This window comes from Podarcis vaucheri (assembly GCF_965113315.1).
Source record: "Podarcis vaucheri genome assembly, chromosome: 2".
Lineage (NCBI taxonomy): Eukaryota > Metazoa > Chordata > Lepidosauria > Squamata > Lacertidae > Podarcis > Podarcis vaucheri.
Genome location: NC_138760.1, coordinates 24,351,257 through 24,368,764, shown reverse-complemented (window position 1 = coordinate 24,368,764; position 17,508 = coordinate 24,351,257). Strand labels below are relative to the sequence as shown.

The 17,508-nt window shown below is 44.9% G+C and overlaps 1 protein-coding gene across 1 annotated transcript in view; it reads left to right on the top strand.

Moving 5' to 3' along the window:
- The window catches only part of CRLF3 (cytokine receptor like factor 3), a 30,528-nt gene that overhangs the window by 1,944 nt on the left and 11,076 nt on the right, over nucleotides 1-17,508 (top strand). The window contains exons 2-6 of the mRNA XM_082212689.1: nucleotides 7,244-7,451; nucleotides 9,752-9,839; nucleotides 10,684-10,861; nucleotides 13,036-13,258; nucleotides 14,134-14,266. Coding sequence (XP_082068815.1) covers nucleotides 7,244-7,451; nucleotides 9,752-9,839; nucleotides 10,684-10,861; nucleotides 13,036-13,258; nucleotides 14,134-14,266 — 830 coding nt within the window. The remainder of the gene's footprint in view (nucleotides 1-7,243; nucleotides 7,452-9,751; nucleotides 9,840-10,683; nucleotides 10,862-13,035; nucleotides 13,259-14,133; nucleotides 14,267-17,508) is intronic.

Below are 17,508 nucleotides of genomic sequence, written 5' to 3'. Positions count from 1 at the left end.
GGTCAGTGTATAAGTTATTGGTTCATGAACTGGTTTAAACAAAGGGGAAATAGGATAGAACAGAATCTTATTCATTTTGTAGGAAGAAAAGAGGGGGAAAGAGGGAATGGGGGGAAATGGTAAGTGGGGTGGTGTCGGGTGGTTATGTTGTGGTGTTGTTCTCGTATTGAATTTTTCATGCCACAAACCACCTTGGTAATCTTCGGGTGAAGGGTGATATACAAATTTAATAAATGATGATGATGATGATAATCAGTGCTTTTTTTCCTGGGGAAAAGGTGGGGAAACTCACCTTGAAAGTTAGTTAGTTAATTATGGGCCTAGTGCCCCCCCCCCCACATAGACACCCTGCAGGTGGTAGCAAAATATTAACATGTATGTGATTAAGGAACTTGAGCGGACAATGATATGGATCAGAAATGGCCACAACTTTATTGATTACAGGTATAGGTGGATTTTGGTCTGAGGTATAGGGTGTATGTCCGTTCCGGCCCCCGCAGATAATAATCATAATAATAATTTGATTTTTTTTAAAAAAAGGTAAGGGAACTCAGGATATTAATAATAGGCATCATCAGTGTGCTCTTGTGCCATAGCCAAGGGCAAAACTGGACATTATGTTGTCTGGGTCAAAGACTCAGTTTGGCATCTAAGAGCAATAGCTATTCGGGGGGGGGGGGAGTTAGCTGAGTTTCTTGCTCCTAGTGAAGCTTGCAAGGGGGCTCCATTGAGGCTTCCATCCATGGATATCTATGTAGCTGACATTGTTTTTTTTGTATTTTGAAAAGAAGTTCTTGCTTGTTTTGGTTATGATCAAGAACTGCAAGCATGACCCCTATAGGAGCTAATTTTTAATGAGCTCTGACAGCTCCTGCGTGTCTTAAATAGACAGGAATTAAGTAGGTCTTAGATCTGCTTGCTGACCTCTTCCAAATGTTTGAAGACATTTTTGCCTCTTTAGAACCAGGTTAATTAAATAACTCTGAAATTATATAAAATACAAACATAAATTATAAAAGCAATTTCACTGAATATGCACCTCACTGTAGTAACGGTCATAGAGGTAGCCGTTTTAGTTTGTGTTGCTGCAAGAAGTAACAAACTTATCATTAAATAGGGACACATGAAATATTATCCCCACTTGCAGGAGGATTGTAATCAGTGAGATTAGGGGGGAATTAATTCCCGAAAAATTCAGATAGTGGACAATTCAATAAAAGCTCGAAGGTTTGCAAAAACAAGCACAGTGACTCTTCTCTTCATAGCAGAAGTGACAGGTGAAACACAATCAACTTAGCAATACTGGGTTAATTAATATCTGCAGTGAGACAGGAAACTCTTGTTTTTGTACAGACCCAAAAGAAACTCTTAATAAATTGTAATCCATCTGCTTTACATTGGAGCGCCCTTTGAAATCTCTTTGTTCAAGACTGCCCCCCTTATGATCCGCAACAGAAATCAGATGGTTTTTGAATATTGCCATTTCCTACGCCAGATTTGTACTCATTGATTCTTTTCCAAAAGCCTGCCTTGACCTATCCAGAATGTGCTGCCTTGTTGTAGCGTGGTTAAAGAAGGGATTGGAGCTCCTTCCCAGTGAAAATATTTAGAAAAAAATATTCACAGAACATAATCAGCTCACTGGGTTCACTGCCACTGGCTTGTGTCTGGAATGGCCAATGGCTTGTTTGACTTTAAAAGTGGATTAGACAACAGTATAGAATCATAGGAATCATAGGTCTATTGGTGTCTTTTATACATGATCCCCTAATGAAACCAACCTGTTCAGAGGCACAAGACGAGCTGCTATTAGGAAGTAGGCTGGCAAGCTTCCTTGGGATTCCTTGGTTGGTAGATCTTTGGTGGTCTGTTCCAGCTAGGCTACTCTTGCATGCAGACAAGACCTGCAGCCGGATACAAAGGGTTAGTTTGAGTGGGATTTTCTTCCAAGGAAGTTGGTGTTGAATTTCAGCCTTAGGAAATGTCTAGAACAATGTAACGGTACAATCTGGAAAAGTGCCCACTGTTACATACAGGGTTGTACAACAGCCAGTCTTGCTTGCCACACTGTAAGCAACATTGAAAACATGTGTTGGTGGTGTGAGCGTTTAGGCGAGAGAGAAAACTCTGTACTGCACATACTTCATTCTAACATTTGGTTTATTGGTCTTGCCTTCTGTTTAACCTAGTGTTGTGTGTGCACATTTAAGCTCAGTACTGTATTGAGAATACTTGCTTTGATTTCTTTGAGTTGTTATCAGGGCACATGTTGATATTTGGGTTATAGGGGCTCAAGGGCAGGGGAAGGCTAAGACTGAGTGATTGCTCTGAAAGCGTTATGCTGCTCTCATTCTCAATTATTTTTCTATGCAGCAGTGAACTTTAGCATAGGGGCTGAAATGCTTACCCAACTTGGTGGCTCTGCTCTCTCTCTTACACGAGCCTCAACATATAGGATGCAGTGGAGTATTTTGACCATTATGCGTCACTGTAATTTTTCTTGAAAGCTTTGACTCCAAAGCCATAATTTTGTGAGCATGTATGTGCACGTCTTTCAAGTTCCCACAGTTGGATAGTCAGGGCAGATTGAGTAAAACTGATTCCTTTATGTAAAAGGAAAGCTTGGACATGCTAGGTGGTGGGTGCTATAAAGCTCCCTTGCTTAAACATTAACCAAAGTTTAGGATTCAGATGACATGCTAAACTGTGATTGATTTCAGAAGTGAAATCTTCCAGAATTTGATTGGTAAATGAAAGCAAAACTTCTTGGACTGTTGTCTATTTCTGTCTTGTTGGCCTGTTAGTTCTGCGCCTCCAGCAATAGCCAATACAGTGGTACCTCGGGTTAAGTACTTAATTCGTTCCGGAGGTCCGTTCTTAACCTGAAACTGTTCTTAACCTGAAGCACCACTTTAGCTAATGGGGCCTCCTGCTGCTGCCACGCCGCTGGAGCACAATTTCTGTTCTCATCCTGAAGCAAAGTTCTTAACCCAAGGTAATATTTATGGGTTAGCGGAGTCTGTAACCTGAAGCGTATGTAATCTGAGGTACCACTGTAACTGCTTTCATTTAGCCAGTATTTTCATGGCACTCTGTTTACCACAGAAAAGGCAGTATTTAACTACAGCTGCTTATCTCTAAAACTTCTCAGGCTCTTGGTGCCTGTTGCTGCCAATGTCTTCTCTTAGTGCCAGATAAATGTTTCCTGCAAAATCCAGATATTATTTGGCCTTGTATTTGTGCATCAAATCTCTCTAATCCAAACAACTGTGGGTGGATCAGCATAGTTACTTCCATTGTTGATACTGTTCAGGCAGTGAGATAGCCATATGTTGACTTTAAGGCCAGGTGTTGATTTGAACCTGGAGAATGTCAAGGGCCAGTGTGGTGCAATGGTTATACAGTGGTGCCCCGCAAGACAAATGCCTCACAAGACGAAAAACTCGCTAGACGAAAGGGTTTTGCGGTTTTTGAGCTGCTTCGCAAGACGAATTTCCCTATGGGCTTGCTTCGCAAGACGGAAACGTCTTGCGTTTTTTGCAAGTTTGTTTCCTTTTTCTTAACACCGTTAATACAGTTGCGACTTGACTTCGAGGAGCAACTCATAGAACGTGGTGTGGTAGCCTTTTTTGAGGTTTTTGGTGATTTTTGAAGCTTTTCCAAAACTTTTCCGACACCGTGCTTCGCAAGACGAAAAATTCGCTAGACGAAAAAACTTGCGGAACGAATTAATTTCGTCTTGCGAGGCACCACTGTAACATTGAACTTGGACTGGGGAGATTTAAGATCAGCCAAGGAGCTAACTGGGGCTGCACCCTTCTACCCATGTGCCTGGGCATCAGCCTCATTGAATTTAAAATGACTTGCTTCTGATTGGGCACTGTGAATAACCTTGTGCTTTTTGGAGCATTCATGTTCTTGGCCTAATCTTCCTAAGTCCAAGCTGTGACTAACATGCTCCAGGAATCCTGGGACAACAGAGCCTTTAGTATTGAGATTCTGTTAAAAACATGAATTTGCAGTATAGTTACCCAAGTTTTCAAGCAAGTCCACGTAACTCAATGGTCCACAATATTAGATAGAACACCTGTCCACATGGGCTTTTGGTCATCATTTGTGGCCCAAAGAAGAGAAAACAGAACCAACTCAGAGCTGTTGCCTAGAGACACTTATTGCTTGCCCCAGATGTGCAAGCAAGAAGCCTCTTCTAATCAAATGTAGCTGCCTGCAGGCAGTGTTTTTTACGCCGGGGCAAGCTGGCATCTTAGATGGCATCCTGTTCTTAACCAAAGTCCTGTTCTCTGATTAGCCTTGGCATTAACGATTCTGAATAAGATACAGTACTTGCATTTTCTGACCAAAGTATTGCACCAGTGCAAAAAGGATCCCTGACGCAATTGATGGAATCACACTTAATGTTACTTTTTCTCCACTCTGCTTCTGCGTTCTGCATCCCTCTTCATGCATAACTGCTCATTCATGCAAGTGCCTGCTCATAAAATCATAGAAATGGAGGGGGCTGTATTATAGACTGTCTTCTGTGACTGCCTGCTAGATGGAAGAAATCTAGAACTCTAGAGAACATTCTGGCTGAGGCTTATGAGAGTTGGACTCCCAACAACCTCTGCAGGATCCCAGATTGCCCGTCCCTGACCTAAACTAAATACAGTATTTTTCGCTCTATAAGACGCACCTAGGTTTTGGAGGAGGAAAACAAGAAAAAAAATAATTCTGAATCTCAGAAGCCAGAACAAGAGGGATCGCTGTGCAGCAAAAGCAGCGATCCCTCTTGCTGTTCTGGCTTCTGGGATAGCTGCGCAGCCTGCATTCGCTCCATAAGACGCACACACATTTCCCCTTACTTTTTAGGAGGGAAAAAGTGAGTCTTATAGAGCAAAAAATACGGTAATTTTTTTTCTTGCCCATAAATTTTATATGCTGTTTGAACTGTTTCCTTTGCTAACTTTTTAAAAAAGTGTATTCTTTTTATTCCAATGTGAATGTAGCTTTCATTATTTTTAACCTTGGTAAACAGCCCTGGAATCTGTTTCAGTGAAGGATAATATATGCGATTAATTTTTAAGAGACCTTACACTACTGCAGTTGTGCTGTCCTGAGTTGCCGCATCAGTGGATTGTTCCCCTAACATGGATGCTTTATTTATTGTGCTGGATAAATAATATACTGTACCAGCTGATAAGTTGAGATTTACTCATGCAACTACCTGGCCCTATGTCCCTTTTTTTGCCTTGCACAGCATGGTGGAGGATCTGGCCTAAAAGATCTAGGGGGAGAAAATAGTGCTTCCCTTCTCCTTTTCCTGCCACTTCTGTTTTATGTATACTTCCTTTTTTTCTGAAGCACTGAAAGAGCAAGTGAAGTCTTAACTGCAAGGGGACTTCAAAGTCCTTTGAATGTGGCTTAAAGAGGAAGTTGAGCTTTACATAATGTTAGAGCATCCTGTGTTTTTCTGAAGATCAAGAAGTTACATCTGGCTAACATCTCTGCAGCCTCTCTGATTGAGAGAAATGTTTTAAACAACTTTTCCATCTGGACCAGGATTGATTTCTCTCCTACTGAGTAGCTTAATTCTCTTTCCAAACCAGATTAAATTTACAAACTAGCTCTATTCTTTATCGTGTGAAATGGTTATTGCAAAATCATTTTGGCATCTTGCAGTGGTATTTGCCCTCAGAAAGTCTGTTCTGAAATTCGGCTGCTCTGCTTGGCATAAATTAGGCACGTTGCCGTACAATTAGTGCCAGTTTTTAAATTTGCACCACTGGCTTCTCTTTCCTTGCATCGTTGCATTGCTGATTGCATGAAGCTGTTGATGAAATGAGGGTGGCAGCAGCGGACCTTTCTGGAATGGATGAGAATGGCTTGTGCCCAATCACTCTTCCCCCCCCCCCTTTATACCTAGTTTTCAGGACAGAAACTGCCCACGCTGCTTTTCTCCTTAATGTAAGCAAGATGCTTTGTTCTGTTTTGTTAATCAAGGATGTGTGGGATTCTGGGGGGAAGTTCCGCCTAATTCTGTCATAGTCATTCTGCTTCCCCATTGCAGTGCAGATCCTTTTGATGGGCGATGCCAAGTGACATCCACAGGCTACGCCAGATGTGGTGTGGGAAGACCTATAATCAGCTCTCCTGTTTTCTTTTTTAAACTTTAAATTGGATGCAAGGAGCACCAAGTTCAATTGCAGCGACGAGAGGGGGAGATGCTGTTCCTTCCTGTGCCATTTCTCCAGTCTAAATCGTATTGTTAAAATAGTTTGTAGGGATCAGCACAAAATGTCAAGATGTCTGTGTACAGTGGTGCCTCGCAAGACGAAAATAATCCGTTCCGCGAGTCTCTTCGTCTAGCGGTTTTTTCGTCTTGCGAAGCAACCCTATTAGCGGTTTAGCGGCTATTAAAGGCTTAGCGGCTAAAAGGCTATTAGCGGCTTAGAAAAAGGGGGGGAGCGGAAAAAATTCGTCTTGCGAAGCGCATCGAAAAACGGAAAACCCTTTCGTCTAGCGGGTCTTTCGTCTTGCGAGGCATTCGTCTTGCGGGGCACTACTGTATTCAAGAACATGGGTTATGAAAATAAATGAATAAAATTGTAGTCTCACAAAGTGCTTACAAATGTGTTTACAGCCCCACTCCCCAAACCAGCTGTTAAACTGCCTGGGGAGGGGTATATGTCTCTTCCCCCCTCCCCATGGAGCTAACTGTAACTTTGAGAGGGGAGTGGTTTTTACTTTGGAGACCTTGTTTCTTAGATTTATTAATACCGATTGGGCTGTTCATTCTCGTTTTCTGACAGGTATAAATAATTAAATTGATGATGATGATTGTATTCCTGTAATTTTTCTCTATTGTACTACATGGTTTTGAGAGCTCTCCTGCACCCTGTGATGTTACTACAGTCATACCTTGGTTTTTGAACAGCTTAGCTCACAAACAACTTGGAACCCGAACGCTGCAAACCTGGAAGCAGGTGTTCCGGTTTGCGAACTTTGCCTCGGAAGCTGAACGTCCGGCGCGGCTTCCGATTGGCTGCAGGACGCTCCTGCAGAACGCTCCTGCAGCCAATTGGAAGCTGTGCCTTGCTTCTTGAACATTTCAGAAGTTGAACGGACTTCTGGAACGAATTCTGTTCAAAAACCAAGGTACAACAAATTCTGAATGGCAAGAGGCCGATTGGTTTTGGCCCTGACCTAGTTGGCCCGGCTTCTCATGCCTTTTGTCTCCTTCCAGATCAAAGAGAGTGCGGCACTGACAAGGGATGTACTTGAGCAGCATTTTAACGACTTGAAAGGGACCTTGAGGAAGCTTCTGGATGAGCGGTTGGTGTCCCTGCTACAAGAAGTGGATGCCATCGAAGAGGAGAGCATCAAACCATTGGACGAGTGCCGAAAGCTAATAGAACAGGGCGTTGGCACGGCTGATGAACTCCTCCGGGAAGGTAGGAGGCTATCTTAAAAACATGCCAGTTCTTTTTGAGCGTGGGGGCTCCCCCCAAAAACCCCTCACTTGTTTACAACACGCATGCAGGGATTACACTGTCTTGTCCCACTCCTCTGTCAGTGATGCCCCCTGCACCAGTGTGGTGTGGTGGTTAAGAGCGGTAGTCTCGTAATCTGGGGAACCAGGTCCGCGTCTCCGCTCCTCCACATGCAGCTGCTGGGTGACCTTGGGCCAGTCACACTTCTTTGAAGTCTCTCAGCCCCACTCACCTCACAGAGTGTTTGTTGTGGGGGAGGAAGGGAAAGGAGAATGTTAGCCACTTTGAGACTCCTTAGCATAGTGATAAAGCGGGATATCAAATCCAAACCCTCCTCCTCCTCCTCCTTCTTCTTCCTCTTCATCATCATCATCATCATCATCATGGAGTCTCCTTCTTTGGAGGTCTTTAAGCAGAGGCTTGACAACCATATGTCAGGAGTGCTCTGGTGGTGTTTCCTGCTTGGCAGTGGGTTGGACTCGATGGCCCTTGTGATCTCTTCCAACTCTATGATTCTATGATTCTATGATTCTATTCTATGATCATCATCTTAGGTGACAGTTGACTGGTCCTGCTTAGGTACCAATATACACATACAAGACACCTCCAAGCGATATAGAATCTCAATTGGTTCCTCCCTTGGGTGGAAGGAACCGAATGCACGTATGATATTATGCACTTGGAGCCTGTCCACATGACTACCAGGCATGCAGGGTCTCTGATTGGTACACCCACACACATCCTTGGTGAGGGGATGGGATTAGCTGCTGCAACACCCCCTTCGCACATGTTTTCAGCGCATGCAAATGTTTATGTGCAACATGCCCTCCACACACACACAATAGTTACATTTCATTTGAGGTACACATGGCATCAACAAAGCTCATTGTTCTAGATCGGCCTTCCCCAACTCCCATCAGACTCAGCCAGCCTGGCCAATGGGCAGGGATGATGGCAGTGGCGTGCGGTGAATTTTTTTGCAGGTGAACAATTAGGGCCAGAGGCACCAGCTTGCAAGGGTTATTTTTTCTGAGGTGGGGGGACGTCATGCACGTGACGTCTTGACATCACATGCGTGAGCATCGCACCTCCCTCCCTCAGCCAGGCAGAAGTTTCTCTGGCTTTGGGAAGGAGATACCAGGCCTCTGAAAGGATGCTGCAGCCTTCCTTCCCCAAACCGGATGGGCTCTATACAATAGAATTATAGAGTTGAAATGGATCTTGATGACCATCTAGTCCAGAGGTGTCAAACTCAAATTTATCAGGGGCCGCATCAGCAGTTTGGTCACCCTCAAAGGGCCGGTTGTATCTGTAGGACTTTACATGAATGCATGTAAAGTGGAGGTTTCCTGTGCAGAACGGCTGGCGCTGCTAGAGGGCAGACGTTCTCTGGCTTGTAGGCTGCCGCGCATGCGCTGAAGAGGCGGCTTGTGTCAAAAAAAAAAAGCGAGAATAAAAGGTGAAGGCTGGCGGCCGGCGGTGGCTACACGGGCCACATGACGAGGTCTGGCGGGCCGGATTCGGCCCGCGGGCCTTGTGTTTGACACCCGTGATCTAGTCCAACCCTCTGTAATGCAAGAATCTCAGCTATATCATACATGACAGATTACCATCCAACCTCTGCTTAAAAACCTCCAAGGAAGGAGAGTCGACCACCTCTTGTAGGAGTCCGTTCTTACTGTTGGAAAGTTCTTCCTGAAGTTTAGTCATAATCTCATTTCTTGTAAGTTGAATTCACTGGATCGGGTCCTAGCCTCTGGAGCCATTACATCTGTTGTAGAAATACCTTCTGATGCAGAATTGAATGTTGCATGTGTCCAGTTGCTGCCTCCAGGTCATGGTTGCCTTTTCTCAATAAAAAAAAAAAGGTCAAGGACTCCTGACCATTAAGTCCAGTCGCGAACGACTTTGGGGTTGCGGCGCTCATCTCGCTTTACTGGCCGAGGGAGCCGACATTTGTCCGCAGATAGTTTTTTCCAGGTCATGTGGCCAGCATGACTAAGCCGCTTCTGGCGAAAGCAGAGCAGTGCTCAGAAACGCTGTTTACCTTCCCGCCAGAGCGGTACCTATTTATCTACTTGCACTTTGATGTGCTTCCGAACTGCTAGGTTGGCAGAAGCTGGGATGGAACAACAGGAGCTCACCCCGTTGCAGGGATTCGAACCACCAACCTTCCAATCGGCAAGCCCAAGCCTCAGTGGTTTACACCACAGCACCACTTTTCTCAATAGGAACCTCTTAATTTTTATTTTTTATTCCAGGAGAAACTGTCATCCATGGTGTAACAGGGGAGGAGAGTGACAAGCTTTGCAGCTTTACCAAAAAGGCATTGCATATTCAGCTGGATAGGTAAGAGCATGGGTAGGCAAACTAAGGCCCGGGGGCCGGATCCGGCCCGGCCCAGTCGCCTTCTCAATCCAGCCTGCGGACGGTCCAGGAATCAATGTGTTTTTACATGAGTAGAATGTGTCCTTTTATTTAAAACACATCTCTGGGTTATTTGTGGGGCATAGGAATTCGTTATTCTTTTTCTCCAAACTATAGTCCGGCCCCCCCACAAGGTCTGAGGGACAGTGGACCAGCCCCCTGTTGAAAAAGTTTGCTGACCCTGGGTAAGAGCTGTGAATTGAGGGTGGAAGTTTGATACTTGTGGTGTGACTGGCTGATAATGGGTGTCAGGGTTTTCCCAATTTAGGACAGTTGATCTGAATGAGAAACGCCTCTTTTCTTTAAAAAAGGGTACAGTCTAAACCAGCCTTTCCTGACCCGGTGCCCTCCAAATGTTTTGGGACTGATGGGAGCTGTAGTCCAGAACATCTGGAAGGTACAAGGTTGGGCAACGCTGGTTTAGACTTCCCTGGCCTGTTAGTACATGAACTAGCAAGACGGGTGTTCATAGCAGCATTTAACCTTCCAACTCAAAGCACAGTCTGGTCATCATTTGAAATGCCTGGATTTCAGAAGAGATTACTGTGAAACTCGAGTAGGCTAAATTTTGGGTTTTGTAAAAAGCTTTTTGAGGTTGTGGGGATAATCAAATACATGTGCACTCTCTTGTAAATTCTGTCTCTGTAATCAAATCAAGAGCGCCAAACCTTTGTTGATTCTTTGAAAACAGTTGCTTATCAAGTTACTAGCAGTACTGAATAGTCTCTCTCTCTCTCTCTCTCTCTCTCTCTCTCTCTCTCTTTAGTTTGCCAGAAGTACCATCCTTGGTTGATGTGCCTTGTTTATCTGCCCAGTTGGATGACTCTCTCCTTACAGTAGTGAGAAATCAGATCTTTAACCATGGGGCAGTAGCATCTCGACCACCAATACAGATAGAAGAACTGATTGAGAAGCCTGGGGGCATCATTGTTAAGTGGTGCAAGGTGGGTGGAAAAGAGCCTTTTCAAGATCAGTCTCCAAGACTTTCTTTTTGTTTGTGCTTTAATCACTTTCATTTAAGCGGGTGGCACTGTGGGTTCGACCACAGAACCTAGGGCTTGCCGATCAGAAGGTCGGCGGTTCGAATCCCTGCGACAGGGTGAGCTCCCGTTGCTCGGTCCCTGCTCCTGCCAACCTACAGTTCGAAAGCACACAAAGTGCAAGTAGATAAATAGGTACCACTCCGGCGGGAAGGTAAATGGTGTTTCCTTGCTCTGCTCTGGTTTGTCAGAAGCAGCTTAGTCATGCTGGCCACATGACCAGCCAGTAAAGCGAGATGAGCGCCGCAACCACAGAGTCGTCTGCGACTGGACCTAATGGTCAGGGGTCCCTTTACCTTTAAGACAGTTTGTGATTCTTGATTCTCAGGCAAGACAGTTTGCAGTTACTCTGACCTCATAGACTGAAAGTCCAATCCTAACCAGGTATACTCAGGAGTAAGTCCTGTTGAATTCGGGGGGGGGCCTTACTCCAGGGTAAGTGGGGTGTAGGATTGCAGCCTTAGCTGGCTATAATATTTTTTGCGTTCCATGTTTTTAAAAATCTGTCTTTTTCTGCTTTGCCTTGGAATGTTTTAGACAGTTTCTGCAGACTTCTTGAAGTTCTTTGCAAAACCAAAATTAACTTGCAGCATCTATAAGCAAAATCAAGAAGAAGGGTACAGAAAAGATGCCTTCCTCTCTCTGCATTGACCCAAATTATTCCCCTTTTGAAATTACAGTATATTTCATTGCTTCATATTTCATAGACTCAGGAAGCTTCTCCACAAATTAAAGACTTTCTCATGAATTCATATTACAAGTAGCAGTTTTTAACTCCATGATTGTGTGGCTTACAAATACCTACTTTGAGATGGTTCCCTAAACAGATATGCAGTGCATTTTTGGATAACTTTTTGCTTTAAAAAAAAGAAGTAGCCAGCCTACATAGTGAGTGAAGACAGATATCTCGCTAATGATTGCAAACTGCTACAATGTTCACATATTGATTTATTTAAATTATATTATTATTATTATTATTATTATTATTATTATTATTATTATTATTGTTATTATTATTATTATTATTATTATTTTATTGCGTCTTTAGGCCAAGGTTAGGAACATTACACATAACATTGCTGTATAGGAGAGCAGGATACAAATGCAATACAATAGTAACCACCCTCAACAACCCGTTAAAGAAAACACAACTCCATAAGGATAGTCAATGCAGTAATAAAATAGGACCATCATGTCACCAGCTTCTTCCTGGTCTTCTTTGCTTCCGACAGGATTTATGCTGCAGTCAATGAAACTCCAGTGTTCAAGGGAGACTTTGGTGGTCTGCATGGCTTCCTTTTCCCTTCCTTGCGATTTCTTGCCATTCTTGACTGCCATTCTCCTTTGTTCCGTCCTTTTCCTTCTGAAACTTCACAGGTTGTTTGTTTATTTACTTATATGCCATTTGCATGTCAAAATAACTTCTAAGCAGTATAAAATAAATTACTTGTTTTGTTTTGTGTTTTAAAAACACAACATAATTAAATTTCACAATAAAACAATGCCCTCAATAAATCATTAAAAACCATACAGTAAAAACCAGCCCTTTCAGAAGCATAGCAATTAAACCGACTCAAAATACAATTAAAACAGTTGGATCAGATAGTTTAAAGTTCAGTGGCATGCTTGTCTAAACTGGTTCTTGGAGCCCCCATACCTGTTTCTTTTTCTTTCCACAAAAATTACAAAGAGTGAGTTCAAATGAAACATGCAAGCTAAGTCCCTTTTGCAAATCGAACATCAGTTTGCAAAATTATCTGTACATTATTTTATTCAGAACACACAATTGAACTTTCTAGGCACCCAAATTTTCATTTATTTATTTGCTGCAGAATGCAGTTACCGCTGAGATTTTTCTCCTTTCGCTGCTGTGATAGGAGAGCTTGTGTTGCCCTCCTTCCCCTTGGGAGAGGTTTCTTCAGGACTTCCTGACCCGTGTGACCCTGAGCCAGCAAAAATAACGTGTTGCTGCTTTGCAATATTACCTTGACAACGTTGCACTTTGGAGAGCTAGCAAGATAGGTGAATTGGAGGAAGATTAAAGGCAGTGTGTATCCAATAACTGGGCTCTGTTTCAGGTCGATGAGGACTTTGTGCCACAAGATTACAGGCTTCAGTATCGTAAGAGTACGGCCAGCCACTTTGAAGATGTGTATGTCGGCTCGGACACAGAATTCATAGTGCTCCATATTGATCCCAATGTTGATTACCAGTTCAGGGTTTGTGCACGAGGAGATGGCCGCCAAGAATGGAGCCCGTGGAGTGTTTCTCAGACTGGTCGTTCCACCTTGGTGCCCCACGGTATTATTCTTCGCATTTATTATTATTATTATTATTATTATTATTATTATTATTATTTACTATATGTATCCCGCCCATCTGATTAGATTGCGCCAGCCACTCTGGGCGGCTTCCAGCATATACAGAAACATAATAAAACACCAGACATTAAAAACTTCCCGAAATAGGGCTGCCTTCAGATGTCTTCTAAAAGTCAGATAGTTGTTTATTTCCTTGACATCTGATGGGAGGGCGTTCCACAGGGTGGGCGCCACTACCGAGAAGGCCCTCTGCCTGGTTCCCTGTAACCTGACTTCTTGCAGTGAGGGAACCGCCAGAAGGCCATCGGAGCTGGACCTCAGTGCTTGGGCTGAACGATGGGGGTGGAGACGCTCCTTCAGGTATACTGGACCGAGGCCGTTTAGGGCTTTAAAAGTCAGCACCAACACTTTGAATTGTGCTTGGAAATGTACTGGGAGCCAACATAGGTCTTTCAGGTCATTATTAATATAATTACCATCTTGATGCCCAATTGATGCAAGGACTTGCAGAGGACTCAGTTGGATCCTGCCCTTAGGCATTGATTCCAGCGGGACTTCTCTGTGAGTGGACGGATTTGGGTCCGGATGTAGATGTGTTTAGGAACAGAGACTTGTCATCTTTGTAATGCTGCTGGTGTGGAGTCCTGTCCCCCCCCGCCGCCGCCAATTTCAAAATAATGCAGTTTTCCCATTTTGGAGTGCAGACAAACGTTCTCTAAACATGAGAGCTGCAGCCCCTCTTTTCCCAGGTGGTGAGCAACATCCTGGGAAGGCTGTGTTGCATCGCACAGCAATCTTGCACCTCCAAGTGATGCGCACGTGCGTGCTAGTTCCTGTTTGCCCTTCCTTTGTTAGAATGGACGCCTGGCTTTGAAGGCTACAGCTTAAGCAGCCGAAGAAACATTGCGCTTCGAAATGATTCACAAGTGGGCGGGGTGCTGTACTCCAGGGCTCCAACCTACTATTGCGGTCAGACATTGACATTCCGGTAAGTCATTTTGCTTAGCTAACGTGCCACAGCATGTTTTCCCCAGCAGGATTTTGTGTGTGTGCTTGCATTTGTTTCTTTCTTCCTTGAGCATAGCTGTCAACCGTCCCTTAGTTGGCGAGAAACTCCCTTATCCCAGCGCTGTGTCCCGCTGCTGTCCCTTATTGATGATGTCCCTTAAATTTCCCGGGTTTCAAAGGAAGCAGCTCCTCTCCCTCCCTCCTTGCTGGCCAGGGAGGAGAGAGGCTCCAACTGTGTTGCTTGGCTGCGTTGCTCACCCAATAAGGAGTCTAAGAACGACTGGGGGGTGGAGCTTGCATGCCTTGTGCCGATCAAATCGGCCGCGTTGCCGGGGGACTCGTCTTTGCTCAGCGCTTCCCAGCGGAGAGGTGACGGTGGTTTTCCTGCTGCATCCCCTTTGCCGAGTTGCTGCACTGTGGGAACCACCGCTTGAGGCTTTGTTTGGCTGCTGGCTGGGCTTTCTGCCTTTGGTTTGGAGGGGCTCAGAAGTGCATACCCGTGTTCAAAAAATCCCTTATTTTGGCTGCGGATCCCTTATTTTCGAGGCTGCTGGTCCCTTATTTTCAGATCTGTAAGTTGACAGCTATGTCCTTGAGAGATCTGGCCACCTGTTGTCTTGACTCAGTTTGACGCATTGTCTGATTTTACCCAGCATTCCTAACTGTTGCCTTATTTTACCCAGCATTCCTTGAGCACAAAAGGGGCAAACCTGTAGCACCAAGGGCAGTGTTAGAAACTCAAGATATATAATCTAGGCACCATGTGTCTCCTTAAACCAAGGTTACAGTTGCCAAATTGGAATGTCTAGTTGCTTTGGGGGGGGGGCAAGATGGCTCTAAAAGTCTTTTTCTTTTCTTTTCCAAATGATGGACTGACTGATTGATTCTCAGTTAAACATCTGGCTAGATCAGATGACAGCCTTGAGCTAGGTTAAGAACTTTGAGGACTCAAAGAAGAAAAATAACTTTATCCAGGGACAGTCCACATATATATATACACTGGCCTGTTCCAACCACTTTTTCTTAACGGTGACATGGATCATTCATAATGTGAGAATACTCTTCACAACTGTAAGTGGGGCAGTAGGGTGGGGTAAGTGAAGACACGCTGTTGTTGTTTAGTTGTTTAGTCGTGTCCGACTCTTCGTGACTCCATGGACCAGAGCACGCCAGGCACTTCTGTCTTCCACTGCCTCCCGCAGTTTGGTCAAACTCATGCTGGTAGCTTTGAGAACAGTATCCAGCCATCTCATCCTCTGTCGTCCCCTTCTCCTTGTGCCCTCCATCTTTCCCAACATCAGGGTCTTTTCCAGGGAGTCTTCTCTTCTCATGAGGGGGCCAAAGTATTGGAGCCTCAGCTTCAGGATCTGTCCTTCTTGTGAGCACTCAGGGCTGATTTCCTTCAGAATGGATAGGTTTGATCTTCTTGCAGTCCGTGGGACTCTCAAGAGTCTCCTCCAGCACCATAATTCAAAAGCATCAATTCTTTGGCGATCAGTGAAGACACACTACAACAATTAAATATAAACGTTGTTCACAGCTCCTGCTCAGGCTGCATTTTGGTTCCTGAAATTCATTCCGATTGTGCAGATAAAATATAACTGGTAGAATTCTACAGCATGCAGTATTAGTGTGTGAAAACAGTCAAGATCCAAGGATCCCCAGGCATGCACCTCCAAATGGTGGAGAGGTAAGGTGCCATCCTGATCCCCAAGCATCTTTACTTGGTCACAAGTGGCCGCTAGTTAGGTGCAAAATGCGCCTGGCGCTTGGCTAATTTTGAACACTGGCCAAGGGTTGGCGTGAATAAGGGGTTGCACGCTGCTGACCCTCAGAGATCCCTGACACTGCTGCTTCTCTTAAATAGTGATGCAGACTGGGGGCAGAGCAGAGGTGGGGCATCTGCAGTCCAGCTTTTCTCCTCGTTCTTCTTTCATTAGATTCCAAGACGGACCATACCCACCCAGCCATCAGTCTTAATTCAAAGATATTTGAAGCCCACTGTGCCCTAAATTGTCCTGAGTGATCCCTTATCTCATTATTTCCTCCCTTGGCAGAGGAGCTCGCTCGTTCCGCTGGAGCCGTTGCAAAGATTCCAGCTGCAGTTGCTGGTTCATTTGTGTCCAATATTTGCCACCTCCCCCTTAATTATAGATCCCACTATGCTACGGATGGCTGACTTCAGCGGAACCTCCCAGCGGGAGGAGGCTGCTCAGGCAACGTTGGCTTTCAGACTTAAACTTTCTAATTTGGGACAATGATGTTAGAAATCTTGGCACTGCTCCTGTCCCCAGGGCAATGCTGTTTGGGCCAAGGAAGGGACCCTGTGGAACTGCCCTGGTGCCAGTTGCTATTAGTAGGGTAAGAGACTTAGTCTCTGATTACACAGATGCTTAGCTTTAGGAAGCCTCATTCAATAGGCTTCCCACTCGCTCTAACCAGCTCCACATGGCCCTGGTAAGCTATTGGCAGAGGCCCTACATTGCATCCTCCTGCCTTCTCCAGCTAGGGGACGCAGGAGTGGACCTACTTGGCTGCTGCACCCAGGTCTCGAACCTGGGTGTGGCTGCCCTCCTCCCCTCTTGGCTTTCCATCAGAGTGTCCACATTCCCACCCCCTGAGAGCACATAATGCAGCCGCCTTGCTGGAGCTGAGCTTAGTCTAGGTCTGTTCAGCGCCTGAATGGGCCATCATCTCAGAACCCCGCATAGCTTTGCTTTGAGTTCCACGATCAGAGAAAGGTGGGGTGTCGTTTTTCTTTCGTTTTTAAAATAATTGTTGTTGTTGTTTAGTCGTGTCCGACTCTTTGTGACCCCATGGACCGGAGCATGCCAGGCACTCCTGTCTTCCACTGCCTCCCGCAGTTTGGGCAAACTCATGCTGGTAGCTTTGAGAACACTGTCGAACCATCTCGTCCTCTGTCATCCCCTTCTCCTTGTGCCCTCCATCTGTCCCAACATCAGGGTCTTTTCCAGAGAGTCTTCTCTTCTCATGAGGTGGCCAAAGTATTGGAGCCTCAGCTCCAGCATCTGTCCTTCCAGTGAGCACTCAGGGCTGATTTTCTTCAGAATGGAGAGGTTTGATCTTCTTGCAGTCCATGGGACTCTCAAGAGTCTCCTCCAGCACCATAATTCAAAAGCATCGATTCTTCGGCCTAACAACCTTAAAAATGAAGCAACCGTTAAACACTGTAGGTATAAAATACCAGTTACTACTAAAGCC